Below are 21,046 nucleotides of genomic sequence, written 5' to 3'. Positions count from 1 at the left end.
CCAATCAAATTTGAATTCTAGTAGAGACTAACTTTATTATTTCCAAATGAACAAGAAAAACCAAATTTGTCCAAACTAGAAATAGAAATTAAATTCCGTCTAAAAGACGGTACAACAAAAGTCTCATACAAATCCAAATAAAATCCAGTCTTTAACTGCAATCTAAAAGTTCCTATAGCCTCCACCACAACCCTTTTGTCATCGCCAACAAATATTAATCTTTCATCATCACTTGGCAGTCAGCTCCACAGGAAACCTTGCATGGTTACACTTATGTGAGTAGTAGCACCAGAATCTACCCACCAAGTATCTTTAGGTACAAAAGCTAAATTAACTTCAGAACAAACAAGAACAAGAGATTTACCTTTCTTTACACGCCATGTGGCGTACTTGGGACACTTTTTCTTCATGTGTCCAGACTTCTTGCAGAAGTAGCAGGTAAATTCCCCATTCTTCTTTGGTTCTTTTGCTAAGAGGACCCTTCAGCAGCACCCTTAGTTTTCTTTCTTTTCTTATTCTGAGAGGTGGAGCTTAAATGAGCATTTTCATATCTGTCTCTCTGCAGCCTCTCTTCCTCTTACACACAGTGAGATATAAGCTCATTAAGGGACCATTTGTCCTTCTGAGTGTTATAACTCACTTTGAATTGCCCAAAGTGTGCAGGAAGTGAGATCAAAACTAAATGCACGAGCGAGTCTTCACCAAGCTCTAACTTAAGTGCTTTTAGTTTAGATGCCAAGTTAGACATTTCCATTATGTACTCCCTTATATTACTTTTGCCCTTATACTTCATGGAGATGGGTTTAGCCAAAAGGTTACTCGTCTCTGCCTTCTCATTTTTGGCAAAGTACTGTTCAATTTCATCAATAAATTTCTTTGCATTTTCACCCTCAGAAATAGATCCCCGAAACGCTTCTGGAATAGAGCGCTTCATTATCATAATGCACATTAGATTGGAACGATCCCATTTCTCAATTTTTACCTCATTGGAGGCTTTCGAAGTGGAAGTGGGTCGTTCCATTCTTAGTGCCAAATCCAAATCCATACAGTCGAGAACAATTTCTATGACTTCCTTCCAAACCTGAAAATTTGTCCCATTCAGCATGGAGATACTGTTCACTTGAGCAGATACATTTACAACACTAGCAACAGAAACTGAATATTAATAAAAATAAAAAATAATTACATGCTCACAATATATATATATATATATATATAACAAGACATGTGCAAAATAGTTCACATAACAAACTCATCACAAGATACCCAGCACAACATTAATTCATAATCTTTGGACAAAGAAATTAATTTGTAATTGGTACTCTCAACGCAATGATCAAATATTGACAATAAATTCTGTTAAATCATAATCTTTCTTTGGACCAACTATAATTCACATGAAAATACTTTATAATTGTCACGCATTTATCATCACAGGTATACAATTATTTGGCCAAATTGTGTCTTCCTTTGGGCTAAGCACAATTCACATAAATAATTTTATACTAATATCTATGCAATTTTAATTAAATTAATTTACGCAATAGAGATTTCTTTGACAATATATTGTTTCAATCAACTCAATCAAAATTACCAGACATAATTTTTTAGGGTTTGTAATTTCTGAATTTACACCAAAACATAATGGGAATCACCAATTACTACACATAATTCACAAATAAAAACAAGGAAAAAAAATAAAATGCAAAAGTCCAATTGCATTTAACGATATGCAAGAGAGGTTTTCTTATGATGATATAATAAAGCCAAAGATTATGTATCACATGTATATCATGTCATGACATGTATGGCATGGATTCATGGCATGCATAAGGAAACGAAACCAACAGCCATAAAAAAGTAAACACGTGAACGAAAAACAAAAATGGATGACTATTCTGGAGCGAGAAAAAAAAAGTTTTTCTCATGGAATCCAAACGCAAAACATGAACGCGCATATGATGATTATTATATCGTGATTGAAAAGAAAAAAAATCCAAACTTACAATCATAATTATAATTGTAAAGATAAAATCCCAAAATAAAATTAGGGTTCATGTAACAAAAAAATACAGGTATAACACAAACCAAATAGCTTTAATTCCCAATAATCTAACAATAATGGTGGCTCTGATACCACTTGTTTGATATTTTAGGGATCTTAATAAAATACAAATAATTACCAGAAATATTAAATTTTATTGAGACTCATTTTTATCTTAGTTTGGTAAATATTAAATTTTTAGTTTAGATTTAGTTCCTTGAGTTGCATCTAATATTTTTTTGTCTACTTTTTGTAGAAGTGGAGTGGAAAATGGAAAAGCTTTAGAGCCAATTTTTGAAGAAAAAGCAAACTTTGATGTAGTTAAGCCAAAAAATAGAGTTGGAGCTAAAATTTGACAACAAGTAAAACGGATTTCTATAAGCTAAAACTAAATTTTGGGACTGAGCTAGATTTTGTTCTCTTAATTAGAATGTTTTGCACTTTTAGCTAAGATGGAATTTTGAGCTCCGCTAAAAGTAACTTAAAATAGAACTTTTTGCTCTTGTATAAATAGGGTTGACTGTCATTTATGGCACATGAGGCACTTCATTTAGCACGTTTTTGCAGACCTATTGAGAGAGAAAGCTTCACTTAGGTTCCATTCTTTATCTTCTTTTTTCCTCCATGTATTTTGATGCTACTCATGGCTATGAGTAGCTAATTTTCTCCATTGTTGGGGTTAGATGTAACTAAACTCATACTCTCTTATATCTTTTGATTATATATATATATATATATATATAGTGTATTGATGTTAGTATCTTGCTTCTTTTCTTAATGCTTGTCGTGGAATGGTCTATCATGACATGTTTTTGGGACTTGATTGTTGTTGGAAAATGCTTTTATAGTCTTGAACTAAAGCAAAATACTCAATGAACTTTGCATCTATGAATGAAGCTTAGTCCATTGGTTATTTTGAGTCACTAGACTTAAAGTTAGTCCTTTTATTAAGTTTTTGAGGAATCGAGACTTAATAACTAAACTAAGACTCTTATCACCTACAGGATTAGGGCTTTGTTGAGTAATTTTAACATTGATTCACGGCGAGCATATGTATTGTGCATTCAAGCAAGTAGAGACTGTAGTTTGGTGAAGCCTAACCCTGATAATATCTTTGTTATTTGAAAACCCCATTTGTCCAAGCTTTATTTTTATTCAAAAATCACAAAAATAGTTTCTTTAACTATGTTACCCCACTTGTTCTATTTTTACTTCACAAACAATAATTTAAAGTTTATGTTTTTATCGCTTTCTTGTGATATTTGTTATCTTAAGTTAATATTTACGTGAAAATTGCTAATATTGTGCATGTACTAGGGAAACAATATTTGCACTTTCCATTTTACTACTTGTACGATTTGGTATGCTTACCAAAGAGGTGACAAGTTTTTGGCCTCATTGTTGGAGACTTGCGTCTCAATATTAGGCAATTTAGCATTCTTACTATCTTAGGCGTTATTCTTTATTCTTTTATTCTTTGTGTCTTATTTTAGTTGTGTTTAATTTCTTGTGCTACCTTATCTCTTTTAGTGTGTTGTTTTCCTTGTTTATCCAAACTAGACGCTAAATTGATCCTTTGTTTTACAACCCGGAAGTTGAAAGTACTACTCGAAGAAACAATGGTTTGACAAGGAAGAGGAAGGCACTAGAGAGACTATCCATCCAAGAGCCCAATTCACCCATTTCACCAAATCTTTTGTTACCATCCATTCATGAGGAAGAAGAACTCATCATGGCGGAAGAAAAACATGTATATCTACCACTAAGACAGACTCTACATAACCACTTAACTTAGCCAACACTGGACCATGGTACTTCAACACTATTGCTAGGCTGAATGTGATAGCTCACAATGTGGAAATGAGAGCATCTCTAGTTCAATTTATCCAACATAACAAATTCCATGACTTTGATTATGAAGATCCTTATGCCCACTTGACTACCTTTGTGCATATTTGCAATACTACAAAGATTCATTAAGTGGATGATGATTTTATTCATATCAGTCTTTTCCCATTTTCATTTGCTGACAAGACTGAACATTGATATCAAGCTATTCCTCCCAACATTCCTTTGGCATGGGACGAACTTTGTGACAAATTCTAGAATAGATTATCTCCTTCAATCTAAGATCAATGAAAGGAAGACGACTATTTCTACTTTCACTCAAGGAATTGATAAGCCACTCTGTGAAGCTTGGGAGCTATTTAACAGTCTCTTTAGACAATGTCCAACCCATAGCCTTGACGATGCAGGTCAAATTAACACTTTCTTGGTGTGGTTGAGACCTCAAACCAATCTTATGCTTGATGCTTCAACTAGAAACAAAATCATGTACAAGACACCGGATGAGGACAAAGGAGATAATTGAAAATATGGCCTCAATAACTATGAGGTGCATCATGATAGAAAACTCATGCCTATGCAAAAGAGAGGAGTTCTTAAGTTAAATTCAGAAGATGCACTCTTAGATCAAAACAAGCTTTTCACTCAACAACTTGATGCACTCACCAAGAAAATTTTCAAAATTCCTCAACTCCAAAGTGTGCAAGCTACTCAATTTGGTACTCAACAAGTTTTAAGTTGTACTCTTTATGGAGGTGGTCACCCAAGTGGTCAATGCTTCATGCTAGGTGGTTCCCTAGAAGAATTCAATTACATGGGAAATCAAAACCGGCAAGGAAACTATGGCAATCCTCCCTACAACAATATCTTTAATCTATGGTGGAGGAACAACAATCTCGGTTGGAAGCAAGATGTCGGTCCCTCCAATAGACCACTGCCTTATGGTTATTAAGCTCAATAAGGCCAATAATATCAACCTCTTCATCAAGACTATACTTCTACGTTGGAGGGCACTGTTAATCAATTCATGCAAACCCTTATCACCAACCAAAAGAATATAGATATTTCTATCAAGAACCTCAAGGTGAAAATGGGAAAAATTGCCAAGGATGTGACGGAACTTAAAAGTGGAGCACTTTCGCTAATACTCAAGCTAATCCAAAGGAGCAATGCAAGGCCATCACCACAAGGAGAGGTAGATTGGTAGGTGACTTAAGTAAAGAGAAAAGTAAGTAAGAGGTTGTAATTGAGGAAGTTAATGAGGATGAGGAAAGTGAGCTTGAGAGTGAGGATGGAGAAAAAAATGAGAATGAGGTAGTGAAGAATGTTGGGGAATTGAAAACAAACAGTCAATTAGCTAAGGAAAAGAAGAATGTGGTAGTGAATCCTCCCACCAAGGATCTTTTATATCCACATGCCCCTACAAGGAAGGACAAGAAAAGGCATTTTGCAAGGTTTCTAGAGATTTTCAAAAGATTGCAAATCAATATTCCTTTTTCGGAAGCTCTATAGCAAATGTCCACCTATGCCAAATTTATGAAACAACTTCTCATCAAGAAGAGAAAATACATAGAGGCGGATACTATTGAGTTAGAAGTGAGATGTAGTGCTATAATTCAAAAGCCATTACCTTTCAAGCACAAATATCCCGGTAGCTTCACCATTCCATGTACAATTGGAAATCTCTCTGTTGACAAAGCTTTGCTAACTTGGGAGCAAGCATAAATCTTATGCCTCTTTCCATGCTTAGCAAGGTGGGGGGTGTAGAAATCAAGCCTACAAGGATGACACTTCAACTAGCAGACCATTCAATCAAGCTTCCATATGGTGTTGTAGAGGATGTCTTAGTGAAAGTGGACAAATACATATTCCCTGCAAACTTTGTAATCATGGATAGGAAAAAGGATGTCGAAGTTCCTCTTATTTTGGGGAGACCTTTCATGATGACAGCCCGTGCCTTATATGTATTGTGTGTTCAAGCATGTAGAGAGTGTAGTTTGATGAAGCCTACTTCCAACAATATCTTTGTTATTTAAAACCCCCCCTTTGTTCAAGCTTTGTTTTTATTCAAAAATCACAAAAATAGTTTCTTTAACTTTGTTACCACACTTGTTTTGTTTTTAGTTCACAAACAATAATTTAAAGTTCATGTTTTTATCGCTTTCTTGTGATATTCGTTAACTTAAGTTAATATTTACGTGAAAATTACTAATACTACACAAGTCTATAGGAAAATGATATTTGAACTTTTCATTTTATTACTTATACAATTTGATACATTTGTGAAAGCATTAACATCAAGCTCCAATTTTTGTCTTTTCAATTCTCATCCGGCTTATTACCAAAATCAATCTCACATACCGAGATACACATTTTAGTATAAAATCTGTAACTTACATTAATTTGAGTATGCATCTTAATTAACATCCTGTTCATCAACAATTCAAAATTGAAATCAACCCTAACAACTAATACAAACGGACACATAAACAATGCTTCAACTTGTTTCACTTCCATTGCTCCAGTAGTGGTAGTTGAACTATACTTGAGTTTCCTATGCTATTTTCACTACATAGCTTTAAGTTCATCAGTTCTGCACTCTCAAGAACATGATTTTCTCTTAACCTACCACCACCAGCTTCATTGCCAACATATGTTGTGAGAGCAGTTGCTAGTGCTGATTGAAACTTTGGGTTACTTGTGATTGCCTTGGTTGCAGCAACAATGGGATCAGGCAAAGAATGCTGAGAAATGGTATTGCTTCTCATGTAAATAGGTTGATGGAGATTTCCTAAAGAATGTGGTTGATTTTGATTTCCAGTGTTTAACAAGTAATTACCACCATGTTTTCTATTTTGAGAAAGTGTTCCAGAATTGAAGTAATTATAACTGCTCCAAGGTGATTGAGGCATGCTAGAATGTAGAGGAGAGAAACCAGAGGAGAAATTCAGGTTTGTTGATGAGTATTTTGGCATGTGAGTGAAGCTTGAGTTTGAGGAAGTTGGGGGTGCTGTAAGGTCCAGAGTGATTGTAGGGTGAGAATTCAAGGTTGAAATGGATGAGTTGGAGAAGTAGAATTGGTTTGGTCTAGAAACTTGGTGTGTGGAGAAGTTTAGAGCATTATTAGGATTGTAGTAATTAGCAGCACTGGAGTTGATGATGGAGGATATAGCTGAATCGACTAGTCCATGTTGTGAACTCAATGAGGGAGATTGAAGCATGGAAGCTGCAGCAGAAGTTGTGCAGGCCATTGCAGTGGCTGACATAGGAAGAGGGTGATTGTGTGTTCCTTCATAGGTGGTAATCAATATGGACATGTCTTCAGCACATCTTTGCACCTGAAAGTTAATTAATTACAAGAAAATATGGTTAATAATTACTAGCTAGCTAGTATTCTTTAAAATCCTTTTGCATTCAAACTTGAGCTTAATTTGATGTCATAAAATCAATAAAAAGTTAAGAAAACCAGTAGTATTCAATCCTGATAAATCTACCTTTACTTTTACTAACTAATCACTTGGATGCCTAAGTACAAAATGCTAGAAGTTAAAAAGATTTGAAGTGTGCATAGTGTAGTGAAGTTTAGAGGAAATAGAGTACACATTACTATTAGGCCTCCCATCTCATAGCACAATTAAATTAGCAACTCAATTTATATTAATCTAATCCAATGTAATAAAATAGTGAAAATATTGAGATGCTAATTAAGAGAAACAAATTGAAAGAGTAAAGAAAATGAAAGAAATAAAATTAATTAGTAAATACAGGACTGCATGCATGCATCATATGTATCTAGACTAATTGTAATTTTCATTGTTTTCTATGTGCCCATCAAAAGAAAATATTGTTTTCTATTCTGCTCTATTTATTAATTATCCAAAACAAGTCATTAGAGAATTCATACCTGCTTTCTTACAGGGCAAGATGGAGAAGCAGTGCATCGATAGTAAGCTCGGGGGCATGGATTTCCTTTGGCCATTTTCTGTCCATATTTTCTCCATTGGCACCCATCATTCATCTGTATATATAAAAATTTAATAAATCATGCAAGTTTTAATTTCATTTTTTATTTATTTAGAAATTAAAAACAAAATTGCAATATAAAAATAATAATAATAACCCGATTGCAATATTTTTAGACTAACTTGCTCCTTGACACCTATTCATAACTTAGGCTTTTATTTTCTGTTCCAATATTTGTTTTCTTTATGGTTTGATTTCTTTTAGTTTAAGATTAATTTCATTTAAAGTTTTCATGCAATAAAATCAATCCTAGCTATATATATTGTCAAGAATAAGCAATATATCACTATCTTACATAACATCATTAAGAAACATGTTACTAACCGTTTGGGTATCACATCTGGCTCTAATAGAAACCCTAGTCTTCTTGGGCTGATAATGTGGTGAAGCTTCACTTTTATCCTCACTTTTCATTGTCTTCGAAACTTTACTGGGTGGCCACATCTCAGTTGGTTCATCTTCCTTCCCTCCCTCACCAAAGCTACTTTCAGGGGTGGAATTATTTGCAGCTAATTCATCTTGATCTACAGGGTCCAAATTGATATCTAACCCAAGTACAAGTCGTTTATGCACATCCTCATCTTCTCTCTTTTCAATTCCATTATTAATCATTTTCTCATTCTTGCTAGGCTTGCCTTTAGATATTGATATCCCAAGAGAAAGTGACACAAGTTCACTTTCTTCGTTTTCCTCAATATGGCTAAACACACCTTTAGCATTTGTAGCATCATCAGGTTTATCGTGATGAAGGATTCCATAGAACTCTAACATCTTGTTTTCTTCTCTAGTCTCTCCCTTTTCCCCTTTAGCTGATTCAAGATTTTGATCCTGCATGCAATAATGACAACACATATACAAGAGAAAATTATATATAAGAATCTATTAAAATTAGCAAAGTGGTTAATACTTTTGTATGTGATCAGATCGAGAGATGAAAAGAGATGATGGAAACGGAAGGTAATTAATTGATTTCAAGTATATATTCCTCGGTGATGAGTGCAATTGGAAAATGAGATTTCTTTTGAGATTTAAACACGTATGGTCAAAATGCAATTGATTACTTTATTCTTTGTGCATTGAAAAAAAAAAAAAAACGGTTATCATGTTGGTGCAACTGTGCAAGCGTGTGTGTGTACTATGCATGCGTCTTTTACACTTCTGGCTGAAAGAATTTATAAGGTATATATGGTTATTTTTGGAATCACGCACGTATTTAAAAAGATTATTTTAGAGAAAATTGAAACATATTTGGGCAGAAATATTTACATATTTTAGTTATACTTAATTAAATAAATTAGATGATAAATAAAAGAAACGAGAATGAAGAGTATAAATTAATAATTGGATTGCATGATAGCTTTTATTTTCATGTTATGGGAAAAATCATATACACTCAACTTCATCTTGTGATAAAAATAAAGTATAACATAAAAATGTTACTATCTTGTTTCTTATAAATAGAACCAGAACCAAAGATAGTATTTTTTTTTTTAAGAATCAATAATATTTAAGAACATTTTTTTCAGAGCTTTGAACTAAATGGAATGCTATATTTCATATTTGCAATTTTTTAAAATAATTTTACAATCAATAAAACAAATTAATTAAATGGATTGCAAGAAAAAAATGCACATTTTTCACACATTGTCTCATTTTTTAAGAGAACATAAATTAATAACAAGTTTTTTATTTCATGAATAATAGTAAACCTTCTTAATGTCCTCTAGAATTATACATCATTGCACTAATTTGAAATTTTATAAGGAAATATAAAGTGTAATACAGTAATGTGAAACAAACATTACACACTGTACAAATACCATGCCCCTTCGTGAACTCCATTGTGTTGATGTGACCATCGCACCTATACCAAAAACGTACTAGTATAAAGACGACTTTTGGCCAAATTATTTCGTGTGTGCTAGCTTTTCAACATTTCTCCAGAAAATAGGGAGGAAAAGTAGAAGCATATAGATTCTAACATAATTTCAGCTTCAAGGTCTACAATGTTCTAGTTCTAAATAAATTGTCTTTGTCTCTGCTCTCAGTGGAAGCTCAGAGAGAGGAGAGAAGCTGAATATATTTTCCCATTTAATGGGAGAAAAGTAAGAATGTATATTGAATTGTAATAATATTAAGTTTTTAATATTTTATGAAATATTAAAATAAATTTAATATCTTAAAAACATAAAAGACATTATTTTTTCTATTTAATTAATAAGTAGAAATAATTAAGATGTGTAAGAACATATTATAAGAGAATATTATAAATTACTATGTAATTCTTAAAATCGAGAAGGGTAAAGAATTCTTTGTTCCTGTAAGATATAATAGGAGTTCAAGTACGTGGAATTATGGGCAACATATACTTTCCAACATACCTTCAATTATTTACTAATTTTTTAATAGAAATTATAAAATCATTAGTGAGACTAATCAATTAAAAGTAAGACTTGCATAATTCTGTAATTATTTTTAAGGAAATGATTAATGGCAAATAATATTTTTCTTATCAAACAATAATGTATTTAAAAATCACGTTATTAATATTTTCTTATGTACTGTAGTATAATTTGTAGTGAGCCAACCACGACTTTTCTTATTTCTGTTGTCGACAATATGCATGCATACAACCATTGTTTGTCAGGAAAATTAATCATATTCTGCATTTCAATTGGCTTTCATTCCTATGAGTTGAATTGAGCACGGGCACATAAAATAGAGAGACAGTTGGTGCTTTAATTTGTGTGGGGTTCTCCATATACTTCTAGTTTATAGAAATAAATTTCCCCCAGCACACTTACTCATATATTTTATGAAATACACGATAATACAGACTTTTAATTTCCTTCACCACACTTAATTGCAAGTGGAAATTTTTCACTTAAAAATGTTTCTTTTTTTATTTTATCTCTGCTCGATCAAAATCTTCTTTTTTCTGCTTAAAATTTACTAAGTAAAATATCATATTTCACTTAAAATAAAAAATAAATTCATTTTTTTCCCTACAGACTTCAAACTTACCTCCTAGAAAATCTATCAAATTTATACCAAATTCTTAACTTTTAAACTTTTAAAAATGATCTTATATCCCAAATTATTAATCATAAATCCCAAATATTTAGACAAAATGAGAATTTCAAGTAGAAAAAAATGATAGAAGGAACAAATTTGTTTAAATTTAAAATTAAATAGAGAAAATTAATTTGAAAAAAAAATAGAGGATCAAAATTATACATAGCTCAAACTAAAAGGACAACAAAATGCAATTAATAGTAAATAAAAAATAGCAATTAATTAAATAAACGTTCTCCATAATAAATATTTTAATTTAAGCTAATCAATTATTAAAGTAGTTACTCATCATTAAATACCTCTTTAAATATTTAACTACTTTTGGAATCCTTGCATTCTTTTAAATTAAAAATATTTTTTTATAATTTCCCCCTAAATATATTGATCCGACCATCGATCGGTTGCCCAAATGTCCAAACATAATTTTGTCATATGTGATAATTTTCTAAGCGTGTTTAGTTGCCTATAGTCACAATACCAGAAAGTTGCCTATAGTCATTACATACATTAATTATGAGGGAAAAAAACATAAAACAAAAAAAATCCTTGCGTTAACCTAAAATTATTTATTAATCCTTACCAAAAAAAACATTTATTAATTAGACTCTATCCTAATTCTAAAAATTAAAAACAAAACACACGCTAAAATGTTTAAGGTGACTCAGTCTATTTCCTCATCCATATTAGGATTCAATTAATCCAACTCCTTGGCTACTGTATAATTCACGCTGCAAGTACATACAAACTATTTTCAATCTTCTAGAAAAACCCATTACCCATTATTGTAGCTCACAAAATTAACCTTTCAATTGACACTATCTGAAGTATGAGATATTTGACTCAATAATGGCGAAAATGACTAATTCTCACCATGTATAGGAACAAACAAATCATCCGAAAAGCACACATCAAGATATGCTTTTGAATTTTGAGGTGAATTATTATCGATCAAATTCAATGGTCCTGTGATAGAAATTAAGCTAATTAAAATCGACATACACGCACCATTAATTCCTAAATTGTAAAGGTCGTTCACGTGTGGATGAGTTATTAGTAAATTAAATTAACTACCTTTGGAAAAAGGTTGAAGCAGCTAATTATACAGATACCCAGAGATGTAATATGCATGTGAAATACTAGTTAGATACATATTTCAAAAGGCATAAAAACAAAAGCTTTGGAAAGAAACGTATTCATTAAAAAGTCATATATAGAGCAAAGAAAATCATACCTTCACATCGATCTCTTCATCACCGTTTGAATCCAAGAAGTCATTATCTTCCATTACTAGTACTGTATATGATCTCTTCATCACCGTTTCACTTTCTAAAGTTTAATTTCTATGGCGACAAATTTTCTCTACGAGCCTGGCTTCTTATATACTAAAGCTTGCAGATGTTGACTTCAATTAATTATATATGCTGAGATTCAAAGAGAGAGGTTTTTTGCCTTTCATTGTCAATCACAGAAATGTCAATAGCGCCCATATAAACTTGAAGAACAAAAATTATATATATATATATATATATATATATATATATATATATATATATATATATATATATATATATATATATTAGTTGGCTTTATCTTATTAAGATAAAAAATAACATTATAATTCTGAATTTCAACGTTTATGAGAGAGATTGGAGAAATATTTTGTTATATACAACTCATGTTAGTTGATTAGGAGTCTTTACGAATTGAATTGGATTGATTTTGAAAGAAAAAAAAATCCGATCTAATAATTTTTTTTATTTATTAATTTATCATTCAATTAGTTTAGTTTAAATTTTTAATTTGATTCAATCCAATTTAAAGCGATTTGGATTGAATTAATTTTTAGTTTTAATTCTATTTTTAACAATTTTTAGAAAATACTAAATAAAATAAAATATAAGATATATAATAAAAATAATTTAAAATATGAAATATTTTATTATATGGCATTATATAACTAATAATAAAATATTTATACATCTTAACTCAAATTATTAGTAAAAATATTTTTAATCAAATATATTTTTTATAAATAAATATAATTTATATGATAATTTTATAAATATATAAGAAATAAAATATAAATGAGTGATATTATAAATTTATAAATAAAAATACATACATATGTATAAGTTCAGTTTGAATTAATTTCTAAAATAAGTTCAGTTTGAATTGATTTCTAAAATGAAATTTAAAATCCGATCCAATCTAATAAAAAAAATTGATTTTCTAATTTTTCAATATGTTCGATTTAAGTTGAGGTAGGATTGAAGATTCATCTATTTGTGAAAAATGTCGCAAATACCTATCCCAGTCAAAGTTCATCATCACATGCATCATCCTTGACAATGATCACCGACTATGACATTTTATGGATTTAAGGTGAAATAATAAACAATGGCTCTTATATATAAAGGGAGGGAGCTAACATACTCACACCTCTATTTTAATTAGTTGGAGTATGTCAACATTTTAGGACAAAAAAATTCACATCTCTTTTGTTTTAATTAGTTCCTTTAAAAGATATTAAAGTCATTTAATACTTTTTATATAAAAAAAACATTTTCTCTCTCCGCTTTCCTCCCCACTCTAACTCATTTCTTTCTCTTCTTCCTTCTTTCAGATCTGTGTCAGCAATATATGTTCATTCTCGCATATATAGAATAAAAAGTAAAACTTCATTGATAAGTCATACGAAATTTATTCACTTGAGACCGAGGGACCATGTACCCTTGATCATTGATAATGGATCGATCGACATTCTTTTAAGTCTCTTCATGCTACGCATTCAAGGCTGAGGGGTTGTATACTCTTTGGTTGGCCTAAGGCCAAATAAGACCCAACATCCTACATAGTGGTCAGCAGTCAATTGGACCTTCTGAAATGAAGGGTATTAACGAATTGGAAAGGATTAGCATTTATCTTGTTATCCTTTTGCTATATCTTATCATATTTGGTTATATTTGTAGAATATATTTTACCAGATTTCAATCATATTTTGGTTATATCTTATTTATAATCAAGGAAATAAAAATAAACTTGGGGAGCCTATATAAAGCACACAAGAGAAGTAGAGGCAGAGAACACTTGATGCTCTAGGTAAGTTACCTCTAACCCTAGATTGAGTTAACCTCTATTCCGAAACAATTTTGAACCATCGGACAGGTGGATTCACACTTCTTATAACCAACACAATCCTCTTTTGTTGGGTAGAAGTAATTTATTTAGCTTTATACTCATCCCAAGATATCATTTCTAATATATATGTTATGCGAACGATCAACCTTTCATTATTTAATTAGTATAGCTTATCTAAGAAGAAATCAAACTTTTAGAACTAAAGATAGAAAAATAGATTTGAGGTTGGAGAAATTCCTCAAGAGTATATATTTTATACAAACTAATGAAGGAGCAGGCAGGAGTAATTGACTCCTAATGTGTGTGAATTGAAAAACAAATTAAAATTGTTACTAAATGATTGCTCAAGCATATTAGTACATCATTCCAGCTAATGAAACGCGAGAATAAGAATATGTCTCCCAAATTTTCAAAGCCACTCCAACCTTTGAAGAGCCATTCCTGCTGCAGGCTAGCTTCATGGAAGAATTAAAACATTCCAGCATTAATATATGGATCGTTGCATACCTTAATTCTATGGCCAACTTTAAGGGCCGGCAATGTGTGGATGTACATACTATACGTTAATTAATTATTCACGGCTTATGAAGTTTCTCATTCCAATATTACTATTACCAGTATTAATTATTGATTATGTTTTTTCTTTTAGGAGGGGTACTTGTTTTTCAAAGAGAAGAATCAATCTTGCGATATAAGAATATTTATAATAACTTGCACTATTCAACTTTTTTTTATTCATAAAAATTAAAGATAGATACTAAAGATTTATAACAACCCATGCACCATATTTAATTAACTAACTGAATTAGACTCTTTTAACACACTATTACATAACTAATTCAAATAAAGCCACTGGTTACTTAATTATGTTTAACAAGCTCTGTGTGTCTCTAAGAATATCTAATTTTTGGTTTTTGAACGCATATGATGTAGCCATGTAACTGGAACGGTAGCTGGCATACAGATGTATATAAGCTTTGTCTATAGGGAAAAATTAGTTTTGCCTGCAAGGAAAAAATCATTTCTTGTATGCAAAAAAATTATTCAGAAGACAAATAAATTTTAGAAAACAGATCCAAATTTATTTTTGAAAACAATAAATAAACAAAACAACATAAAGATGTTTTGTTTGTTTAGTTTTAAAAACTAAAATGGATATATTAGTTTTGAAAACAATTTTCAAAAATCACTAATTAATTAATTAAATATTTTTTTTTCAACTTCTGCAAATGATGAATGGGTCATCAAAGGCAGCAATTAATTACTTGCTATTTGGTGCAGGAAAGGAATGCTGATGAACCATGCGTGTAGACTATAGCAGCTGTCATCATGTTTGAAGATCCACTAAGTAATGCATGAAGCCACATTGCCTTGTCGCATAGATGTAGAGGGCACCATGAAGTTTGAGGATGTCGGTCTTTTCACTGTAGTCAAGTAATTTTATCAGTTACGTTTTATTTATTAGTAAAATTCATGCGTATTAGATACATACCACTACTAATATTTTTTTTAATTCTAAAATGGCAAAACTTTGAGGGGGAAATTGATTGGAGACTTTGGCTTTAAACCAATTTCATAAGCAGATGTTTTTTCTATTTCTTTTTTGTTCAAAGCATTATGATTATGATTTATGAAGGATTGTCTTATTTTTAACCGACCAAAAAGTCTCTGTAAAAGAAAAGGACTAAAAAGTCCACACAATTACATATCAGAAAATAAACCCAATTGTCTTAACCTTCTTTCGATGAAATAAAATAAAATAATTTTATGAAATGATTAAGTATGCAAACCTAACTAAAAGAAATCATCATTATTATTATTATTATATACAAAAGTCGTATTTATTAAGGGTACATTAGGTAAATTATTTTTTAAAGAAAAAGTAGCATTTGAGTGTGAATTCTTTGAATGAATACTACTTAGTTTCTGTTTGTTTTGTTCCAAATTAACATCACGATATTGTCCAAACAAAATCAATTCTAAAAGAATAGTGTTTGTTTGGTATTTTTTTCAAAATCTATTCTTCTAAAATTTAAAACAAATGGATGCTTATATGTATATTATGTGTTCTTCTTTACAAAAACATTTAAAAACCGGTGGGGCCTTTTAAGCTAGTTAAAATTATGTCTTTTGCTTTGCACATGACTATAAATCTATAATGATCAATACTATTAATCTTTTATGGGGACAAAGTATAAGTAGGGAGGTCTTGTCAGTTTATTTAATTAGTATATATGCGAAAGTGGTCGGTGTTCTTTCTATTTTAGGAGAGAAATTTGGTAATCCATAAGATATTGTGTGTACATCAGAAATTAATGATCAAAGAGGAAAAGTTATAAGGCAAATGAAAAAGCTATTGTTCCACATTGTCATAATTAAGATTAAACTGTGACCCTAAAACAATCAATATTTGTATTGCATGACGCGAGGGGGAGACGGCTCAAATTATCAGTTTATTTAATTAATTCATTGACAGCTTTAATTCATAATTAAGGTTTAATTATCCAGTCTCCTCCACTTGAATTCGGAGACAATTAGACAAATTAAGTATTTCCATTTCGTGCATATTCATCACCCTGCTTGATTCTTCTGCTTAGAACTTAAATATTTGGTGTGCCTTTAACTTTAAGTGTAAAATCCTGAATTTATATATTTTCACACAATCACATCACAAGATTAAAACATTAAAACAGTGTCACAGCTCCGAAATACAACTAATTAACCTAGCCTAGCTAGTGCCATTTTTTATTGATAAAAATAATTTATCGTTCATGGGCCTAGTTAAGTCTGTCTAATATAAGATCAAGGAATAATGAAATTTGTCGCTTACTTCAATAAGAAGGTTTAGCATTAATTAAGAAGCTACTTGGCATAAGTAGTATATACGAGAGTTCAACTGATCATATTAATTTAAACACTTGATGCTACTGACAGCTCAAAAGAAGGTCAGATTTCAAGTAATACTCAAAATATTACTTAAATTTGATGCATTATTAAGATTCTTACAAATTGATAAATTAAGAAAACCCAGGAGGGTCAATCTTCAACAGATTTTGGTCAAGTAGTTTGTATTTAAGTTGATATTATAAGATCATTTTTCAAACAAAAAAAAAATCACTTGCACACGACCTTATATTAGGTTGACCTCAATGTTTTTTTTTATAAGAGCTGAAGTAAATTTAGTATTTGTGTTACATTCCATTAAATTATGTGTATACTACAAAGGAAGCGGCACATAACGTTACCCTTCATGGAATGTCAATGGCCTTTCCGGTAACCATTATATATGCTACACATGCTTTATTAAGAACCCCCATAACTAGCTATAATATTGTGTTAACAAGTCATTTTTCTCCGCATTAAAGGTCAGTAGAGAGATAAAAAAGAAATGAAAAGAAATTAAGTGAATTAGAATGAAAGTTTTAAATTAGAGTGCAAAAGTATGAATCTTATATAATTTTACTGTTATTTTTTTTTCACTCTCTTTCTTTTCAAACGAACACACACCAATTCAAGAGCGAGGGGGGATTTTGATCAATTTTTCAATTTTTTTTACATGAGGAGTCTTTATTAATTATTATATAAAAGATTAGTACATACTTAACAATGTCTATAATATGCAAGTGATAATATTTTTAATTACGTAAAATTAGTGAAACTGATAAAATAATTTCACTTGACCTTCAAGGAAATATATATTTAATTGATGACTATCTAATAGTTTTAAAATTAATTGATAATAATTCTATTACAGCAGTGGCTTGCCAATTTATCAGTCCCACCTAACTATTTAAGCCGATTTGTGCGAATTGAAGAAAATCTAACATAAATTAATAAAAATATATAATAGTTGGAATTCTATTCTATTTAACTTTTTTAAGAATAATGACATGAATCTTCTTTGAATTTAGTAAATATTATAAACTCTATACTTATTTCAAAACTTACTCTACACCTTCATTTCTTATTCGCTCCTTTGTTATTCTTAAGGATACAATGTATATATAGTTCATACATAATATAAAAAAATACGTGTAATTTTAAATAACGAATATTACAAACATAAGAATAATATATAAAAATAAGGGATTAAAATTTAATTTTTTAAACAACTTAGGTTTAAATGTACGTAATTATCACTAACCTCAATAATCAACGTATTTATCCCTGATTTTTAATTTGGAGAATTTTAAACATGGTTAATCTCTACTTATAGAAAAGAGTTTTTCATTAAACAACGAAATAATTGGCAATGAAAATTTGACGAAGATACAATATTGTACCCAAACATTTGATATATAATTGAGGATGGCAAGGACATAGATTATGTTGGGCAAAATATTTTACCTAGTTTTTAATTTTTCTTTTACTAATTAAAAAGTTTGTTTGAAGATTCTTTAATAAGTTTTTTTTTATATAATTTGTAGTATTTTTTGAAATGTTACTTCAATTAACATTTTTTGAAACGTTAACTTTTTATATTTTCTTTCATTTTTATCTTTAATATATTTATTCATTTTATTATTATCTTTTTTAAATAAATCATAATTTTTTTTATTTTACACTTTTTAACTACCTCAATAGTTAATTTTGCAAACATTTATAATTTAATAAGTTAACTTTTTAGATATTAACTTTTAATTATTAACTAACTTTTCAATTTTTAGCTAATTTTATCGAATACAACCATAATTGGATACTTCTATAAGTTCTATTCCATTTTACAAACCCTATTTTTATAGCCTTACATGGTTCATAAGATAATATAAAGAAATCATACAACAAAAAGAATAAATAAAAGATGATGTGTCTTATAAAACATTAAAAACTTATATGATTATCTAAAGAGAACGATGTTAAATTTCTTGCAAATTGTTCTTTAGAATTTAATTTTTATAGATTACCGGTTTAAATATTTTTTTACTATCAACTAATATTAAAAAATCATTCTAGATATAATTTTTAAAATAGTTATTATAAAGCCAATAACTTATCATATATAACAATCTATTATTAGACAATTCTTTTTTATATTCCATAGTCGAAAATCCTCAATTTCAATTGAGCAGCCTGTAATTAGTCACGTAAAATAGGAGTTCGGCTGCATTTTTTATAGATGATTTATATTTTAATAAAAGCAAAATGGAGTGTTGTTAGTTTGGTACAATGTTAATTTGTTTTTTTTTTTTTGTACAATGTTAATTTGTTTTAGACCACGAGGTAACATGTTTTGTCTATTTTGAGAATTTTATGAAATTAATCCTTCATTCAAGAACAAGAACATAAGGACTGTGAATTCTCTCCACAAGAATTATCTACACTTCACCCTTGCATGTTGTCATGTTATATTATCTCCTAATGATGCAACAATGAAATTGAATACTTTTGACCAAAAGAGAAGAATGGACTTCAACAGCGTTATTAATTGGGTTGGCAAGCGATAACCCTTAAACACGACCTTGAAAGCCTATGTTATATGGGCCATTATCCAAAAGTGCAGTGGTAATTGCTTCCTGTACCCTATATAATTTTAAAACAAAATTGAATTCCCAAAAATATCCTTTGCAGACTCTTAGAAAAACTTGAATGGCATATCGAGTAGGCCCTCCGAACTTGCAAATGCCTCCAGCGATCTATGCTTAACTAGCATTCAAGGCACACACTTGTATCTTGATTCCAAGAGCCACCAGATTGATTCCTCAAAATCCCTCATGAATTACCTTCTTGATGAGTTAGTCCGCAACACATTAGTTGTGTAGATTTCCAAAAATACAAATCCAAAATAATTTTTGTATATTACGGATTAAGTAATCCAAAAAACATATTTTTTTCCAAATCACTTATTCCAGAATACTAGTACATAACTTATAGATCTGTAACAAGCAAACATTGGTATACCTTTCTCTGCCTTCACAAATCCAGAATTAGTTTTTGGTAATATCAGATTGAGTAACCTAGAATTAACAAAAACTAATTTCAGATTCGCGAATCCAGAAAGGTATGCCAATGTTTGTGTTACGAATTCAGCATTTTGAAAAATAACCAAAAGGGGGCTGCAGGGTAGTTTTGGAATTTTGTAAAATTTAATGTTAAAAGAAGTGCAAAAAGTGTTTCGTTGGGTGTAGGAAAAAATTGTCAAGTACAATTTGATTTTTGAGGGAAAGCTTTTACATGTAACTTAAAATGGTTGTAGAGTATGGTGGATCTAGAATTTCTTTTTCTGATATAATAATAATAATAATAATAATAATAATAATAATAATAATAATAATAATAATAATAATAATAATAATAATAATAATAATATAATTATTATTATTATTATTATTATTATTATTATTATTATTATTATTATTATTATTATTATTATTATTATTATTATTATTCGTTCGTTTTATCACGGAGCACACAATTAGGCATTGTTAAAGTTTAGGTATTACAGGATTTTCGAATAGACTCCATATGAATTCTATACTTGTTTTTATCTCATCATATGTTTTTAATAAAGTTTGGTTTGGCATAATTTTAAGTCTAATTTGAAGTCCACTTTTAGGTCTTACCTGAAAAAAAAAATCGTTTGATAATTTATGACTAAATAAAATGTGAATATATTGCTTATTAATATTTCTAATTATCCGAAAATGCAGTGACCCCTCTTTTCCTTATGTACTTTCAACAAATTTTTTAAAATTGTTTTTCAATAAAATGTGAATTTGGTTGAGAGACAAAACAAATTGAATCCATTTATCAATGATTTTATGAAATATTTGAATTAATGAGTATATTTATACTTCAATGAAATGAATTTAATGTTATAAAGAGAATGACATCAAGAATTAATTTTCAATAATTCATTCCATTGATAACATTAATATTGAAAATTGATATTACTACGAGCAACAAAATCTCTGTGGTACGACA

General features: G+C 29.9%; 2 protein-coding genes across 2 annotated transcripts; both read right to left on the bottom strand.

The window, feature by feature from the left end:
- Positions 1-577: 577 nt before the first annotated feature.
- On the bottom strand, positions 578-1,105 carry LOC114406614. The gene has a single exon (XM_028369374.1). It carries the CDS (start codon positions 1,103-1,105, stop codon positions 578-580), a length of 528 nt encoding a protein of 175 aa, XP_028225175.1.
- A 5,092-nt stretch (positions 1,106-6,197) lies between these two features.
- LOC114410834 (probable WRKY transcription factor 61) lies at positions 6,198-12,442 on the bottom strand. The gene is made up of 4 exons (XM_028374754.1): positions 12,219-12,442; positions 8,237-8,740; positions 7,794-7,907; positions 6,198-7,227 (listed from the first exon to the last, which is right to left on the bottom strand). The coding sequence occupies exons 1-4, from the start codon at positions 12,297-12,299 to the stop codon at positions 6,397-6,399; spliced, it is 1,530 nt and encodes a 509-aa protein (XP_028230555.1). The 5' UTR covers positions 12,300-12,442; the 3' UTR covers positions 6,198-6,396.
- Positions 12,443-21,046: the final 8,604 nt, after the last annotated feature.

The sequence above is a fragment of the Glycine soja genome, chromosome 1 (assembly GCF_004193775.1).
Source record: "Glycine soja cultivar W05 chromosome 1, ASM419377v2, whole genome shotgun sequence".
Classification (NCBI taxonomy): Eukaryota; Viridiplantae; Streptophyta; class Magnoliopsida; order Fabales; family Fabaceae; genus Glycine; species Glycine soja.
This window is presented reverse-complemented; position numbering and strand designations above follow the sequence as displayed.